At 30.1% G+C, this 6,000-nt stretch overlaps 1 protein-coding gene across 2 annotated transcripts in view; it reads left to right on the top strand.

Annotated features, from left to right (window-relative positions):
• The first annotated feature begins 2,364 nt into the window (after positions 1-2,364).
• The window catches only part of LOC139486276 (uncharacterized), an 88,399-nt gene continuing 84,763 nt past the window's right edge, over positions 2,365-6,000 (top strand). The window contains exons 1-2 of one of the 2 annotated variants that reach the window (XM_071271080.1): positions 2,365-2,509; positions 2,809-4,096. In XM_071271080.1, the coding sequence (XP_071127181.1) occupies positions 4,023-4,096 (74 nt within the window). In that variant the 5' untranslated portion in view covers positions 2,365-2,509; positions 2,809-4,022. The remainder of the gene's footprint in view (positions 2,510-2,808; positions 4,097-6,000) is intronic. The other variant, XM_071271079.1, reaches the window with a different exon arrangement.

Raw genomic sequence — 6,000 nt, 5'->3', positions numbered from 1 at the left:
ACCTTGATTACAAATGCATTAATCCTGAACAAAGTAAGGTGCGCTTCATAATATTTGCATACCCTTGTATCTACGGAAAACTGCATTTACTAACATCACTTACATATCAACAGATTAAACAGGTTAAAAAGGTCGGACAATTTCCCACATTTATAAAAATCGGAATGCAAAAAAATTGACAATAATATTTAAATAAAATAGACCGTATTTGTTAAGTTTAAAGTAATCCTCTAAAAAGGGCATTTGTCTGGATTTTTTACAGAAATTGATGAAAAATGAAAATCCGATAATTCAAATAAATATGCACGAAACAGCAAAAAAAATTATATAAGTAAAATATGTTTAAAATAGTGTGCTTCAGAAGTCTATTATAACATTCATCTTTAGGATGAATGCATAAACGCGAACAATGTGGAAGTCAACGATGTATAAATACCAAACTACAGGGTAACTCATGTTAAACTTGCCCGAACCTTACTGGTGACACGTTAGCAAAGCCAGTAAACTGGTATTTTGCGACCATCAAATCACCTGAGCTTAAAATACAATAGTGTTAGCTCCATTCTAATGACACTACACTGACAGTAAAAACAATGTCAAATCATACATTTTAAATCTGTCCTAAGTGATCTGCGCTTATTTGTATATTTTCAAATCATCAATTGTGAATTGATGCAATGAAAATTAGTGACATTATCCAATCAAAATAAGCGTTACAAACGATGTTGTCTCTATCAAGACCATCTTACAACATCTTTTGGAAATATTTTACCCAACAACGATTTAGAAACGATGCTTAAATTGTATGGAGACTAGAACGTTGTTTCTACATAAAGAATATTGCAATAAGTCTAGTTGGAGTTCCAAGGTGGCATATTTCGTAACAAAACTTATTTTAATCGACATTACAAATTTCCACTATCACTCCAAAGACAGTTGTAACAATTGATAATATAGTTCATTTGTTTTCATCCTGACCCGACCGTGGAACATTTTTCACAGGACACTTAGTTAACAAAAACAACAACCAACCAATGATTACGTCCACACACATAACATCGAAAAATCCGCCGCCCCCTTTTGTCGACTTATTTTTTTAACTCTCAAATTAATCCAAACAGAAATTAGTATATGTGTCAATATATAAATAAGGAGATATTGCAAGATTGCCAATGAGACAACTATCTGCAAGAGTTCAAATGATGTCGATAAAAGCAATTAAAGGTCACCGTATGTTTTCTTTAAACTTATATATTGAACACCTGCTACTAAAAACGTACGTTTTATATATGATTGTATGTATAAAGGATGTTCGCTACTCTGTTTCAAAATAACAAGCCTTTTAAAAGACTGGTATAAATTGACAGTATAGAAATAAAATAACAGAACAAGCAGGAAAAAAATTAGGGTCTGTGTTCTTGTTTTCGAGTTATAAGCCATAGAAATATTTTAATGGCGCTACATGGATAAAACCAGAAGATTCCGAATATCTGGCAAAACATCAAGACATCCATATCTTCGACAGTGCTTTTCTTTTGTCATACCTTTATGTTATTTTGTAAATTTGAGAATTTTATTTTCATGTTATACATGATCTTTAATCGTTTGAACGTTCTGTTTATTCTAATAACAACTTTTTCGACTCGAGACGATTTAGAGATTGATATTTGATATAGAAGTATATTGTGTGCTGACGCATGCATGTTTTCTTTCAGATGTTTACCTTCCTATTTTTCGTTAGGTTGTCAGCCCTTTACACGAACAATTATATGTTGGTCAAATCACCTTCCATTAATATTTCTAAGTGCCTGGCAAAAACGAGCACATTGTATTTGTTCTTGTGGGCATATAATAATTGTGATAATCTCAGAAAACAAAAGATATGAATACAAAGAAATGTGTGGGGATACTTCGATGAAACCGAACAAACAACAAAACTATTCTAGGGTAAAACAAACAATTCTACCCTATTCTAGAGTATAAACAAAAAATGTTCTTTATTAGAACAGAATTATTACACGGTAGACTAAGACCGATGTTCTTTGATTAAACAAATCTGTTCTAGGGTAGAACAAAACTGTCAGAAATTGTTCTACCTGTGTTGTGAGAATGTGTCTATACATATACTGTTCTAATACAGTTCTCCGTCAAGTTCCTCCGTATGAGAGGTTAGAACTAGTCCGAACTGTAGTTAACATATTGAAGTTGAACTTTCTCTAGTTGTTCTATTTGCATTATCCAGTATCTAAAGCTAATCTTAGTGTTGTCTTTCAAAACGGAAATTTTTCTAATCATTTTATCAGAATGATTAAAATTTCATCACACGTGCCAAGAAAAATTATGTCATTAAGATAATATATGGACAGACAGATAATTACAAAACAATATAATCAGTCGATGAATATAAATGCATTTTTATTAACCTGCATTATGCAGACGTAATATGTAAAGTTTAATTTGTAGAGACAGGCGTATGGTTCAAGTTGAAATTGTCTTTCATCATATACATGTAGGTATTATTTCTGTCTTATAACGTGTTAAAATTTAAAGTTTTAAATAATGAATTATTAGAAAGTTTAACTTGTCAAAAGAATTACGTATATTCAGACAACAAATGTGAAAGGGATTTGTAATTTTTTTTTTAACTTTTTGTATATTTTTTAACTTTTTGTATCAAATACTCGATTATAAAACTATCATTTATTACATAACATGAAAGCAAATGTTCTCTTATGTATTTTATCACATTTGACTAATTCTGTCTTTATGTTTATTTATTTGCTTCTTTTTTGTTAACATTTTTTTTAGAATAGTTTCGAAACAAATACACGGTCAGATGAGACATATACTAGGTCTTAGAATCTAGGGAATCTCAAGAAAGAACAGCTAACCATACTTCTGATATATCAAGACCAGTAAAGGACTAGAGGTCGAGAAGGTTAAATCGAAAGTGTGATACCATGCATCTAAGCGTGATATTCTATTCGGAATAAGTTCTCGTAGCAGTATAATGATAAATCCGAACGTAAAGGAATATTACAATTTAATATCACCTATTATGGACACGAAGACTAATACAAACATTAAATTAATGTATTATAGTATATGTAATGTATAATTTGAGAAATCTTATCGTGTATGTTTATTACAAGTATCAGATGATTTAAACCAGATTTTGACTTAATTCAATTATTTGCTGAAGTTGTTCACAGTAAAAGGTGAGGACAGTTTCTATACTTATAAAAATCTATAGAACACATTCTCCATCGTAATGTGCATTCTCGTTTGCTGTCTTAAGTATTCAATAATCGTGTTTTAATGGCGTGCACTTGTCACCGTTATAGACAAATAATCGAACGCACGTTTGCTTCGTTTGATATAATAATTGCCGTAACAATTACGGGCAAGTGGAATACGGACTGAAAATTTGTAGCAACAGATACAGTGAAGTGTTATAGCAAAGTTTAGTATCGGAGAACACTTGTTGTATCTTTATTAGATATGGTTAAGTGAATATGGATATATTTTATCAGCCTGTATACTTGTCAATGCATCAACACATTCGCTAGCTGTTGTATGTGCATTGTGTTGAGTGAGTTCAGTGATTTTTTTCTTCTTTGAATAATTTAACGATTTACTTTAGCGAATCACTACTTTGTAATCGAAGAAGATCTACCCAACTTTGTGCGTTTTGTTGAGTGACTTGGGTGAATTTTTCTCTGAGTTATTAATTTATTTTCCATTAGCAAATCTCTTCATTGTATTCAAAGAAAATATACACAACTTTGTGCTTTTTTGTTGAATGACTTGGGTGAATTTTTCAAACTCTGAGTACTTTACTTTAGCGAATCACTGCACTGTTTTCAAAGAAGGATACTTGATTCTACAACATTAAATTACTTAGCAAACATTTGAATATAGTTAGTTTATTAAACTTGGAACATTATTTAAATTCGATGCAAGTTAATTTAATGAAGGCGCGTGTTTTGTGTTATTAATTAGTTTGAAGCGACACAATCATAATGGATCTGACCAATACTCATAGACGGCGGAAACAGGAGTTATTTATCCCTGGACACTGGCATCGTGATCACCGGTGAGTTTTAATTATTTTTAAATTTTTACCTTCAACTTCCTTTATCTGGCTTTCACTTTTTTTGGCTTTTAGTATCCCAAATGAAGACAAAACCAGAGAAGTTTATACTTCCGTGACTTTCATATATTGTTTGCCTTGAGTGTCCTTGATGAAGTTAAATCAAGAGAAGCTAAAATTTCCTTGACTTTAATTTTTTTGCTTTGAGTACTAGTGTACCCGATAAATGTAAATTATTCCACTAAAGCGGATGTTTTCTTGCCTTTCAATTTTACGTCTTGAGCATCCAAATTGATTTAAATTCAAAAACTGATCTATTAAATGTTATTTCATGCGTTTGGTTATTTTACGGTTGTTGTTTCGCATGTTTTGTTGTGTAGCTGAAAAGTATATTGACTACCAGTAAAGATATAGTTTCAAATTGTTGAACGGTACTAAAACCTTTTAAGCATTTCAGAAACTCAGATTTTGTATTGCAATAAACACACTACAGAAACGGATTGTATCTCCGGCAGATCCAATTGATCTGTAGACAGAAATATTTGTCAAAGAGTTTTGAATTGATATTCATTGAATCAAAATTATAACATTAAACTTAATATTTTGATGGAGAATTTAGTAGCATTTGTAATCATTGACAAGCAATGAATTAAGTTATAACGTTTATATATTCTGTTCGAACTCTTAAAAGTTTTTCGATTTCACAAATCGCCTTTAATGAACAGTATTTCACAGTTTGTTTTTAAGTGTTTTCGAATTAAATGTTCACCTATTTAAGAGTTAGTATAACATTAAAGTTTAAATTTAACTTACAATTATTTAAACCTGAAGTGTGCATACTTTTATATAGTTAACATCCTGAAAGTTTATTTTAATTAATTTTATTAAATGCATGGTAGTGCATATTTTAAGGGTCAAAACTGACAAATTTCTATATCTCAACGTAAATACTAAATTTAAAAAATGAGCCTTAGTTTTTATTAAAATTTGTAAGGTTTCAATTTGAATGAATATGTCAATATACATATTGCGTTTTCTTTAAATGAATATATGTAAAAAAGATAACTGTATTTAATTGAACATAATTTTCTTTATGAAAAAGCATGTTTATAAAAACTGTTGATAATGAACAAGAATATTCATACAAATTGATAACCATTAATTATTATATAATAACAATTTCGGTTACGAACTTGGAGTATGTATAACAAAGGTGATATCTTTGGGGAAAATGGCTACACTATGTTTGATGGATATTTTTTTGTTTGTCGTATATTAGTAAAAGAGTCGGTTTAACGTCAATAAGACAGCAACCCAACTATACAGAACACCAAGAGACATTCTTTTTTATTTGCTTTAAAGGATTTTGTTAGGATTAGTATAAACAAATACATAGATAATAAAATCGTTTGTTTCACAACTATATATTTCATTTGCTTTGATAAAGAATGTGGTATCATCTTTGTTAAGAATACATATAGATCGCATGTTTTCGATGCCGCTTCCGGGAATGAACAACTCTACAAGATTATTTCAAATTCAAAGAAAGTACAATTGCAGTTTTAATTTTCAGGTTATAGTGCAAATGTTAGTAAACTACTTGTATTATTGTTGCGAAATAAGATAAGCTAGATATCAAAAATGTGTATAGATTACGGAAATATAGTATATCTAAAACGAATTTAAATCAAAGTGGATTGAATCAAAAAGCTGATAAATGTTGTCTTTCTTCGAAAAAAACACAGCCTTTTTTCACATGTACAACGTAGTATATGTATAAGCTAATATTTTAATTCAATGCAGGGTCAAATTGAAACTTAGCCATCTCCTTATATGTATAGCGCTTGTGTGTGAATGAGCGAGAAATTGGACTTTAAGCCACATTAGTCAACAAACAAACTTACTGT

The sequence above is a fragment of the Mytilus edulis genome, chromosome 8 (assembly GCF_963676685.1).
Source record: "Mytilus edulis chromosome 8, xbMytEdul2.2, whole genome shotgun sequence".
Taxonomy (NCBI): domain Eukaryota; kingdom Metazoa; phylum Mollusca; class Bivalvia; order Mytilida; family Mytilidae; genus Mytilus; species Mytilus edulis.
This window is presented reverse-complemented; position numbering and strand designations above follow the sequence as displayed.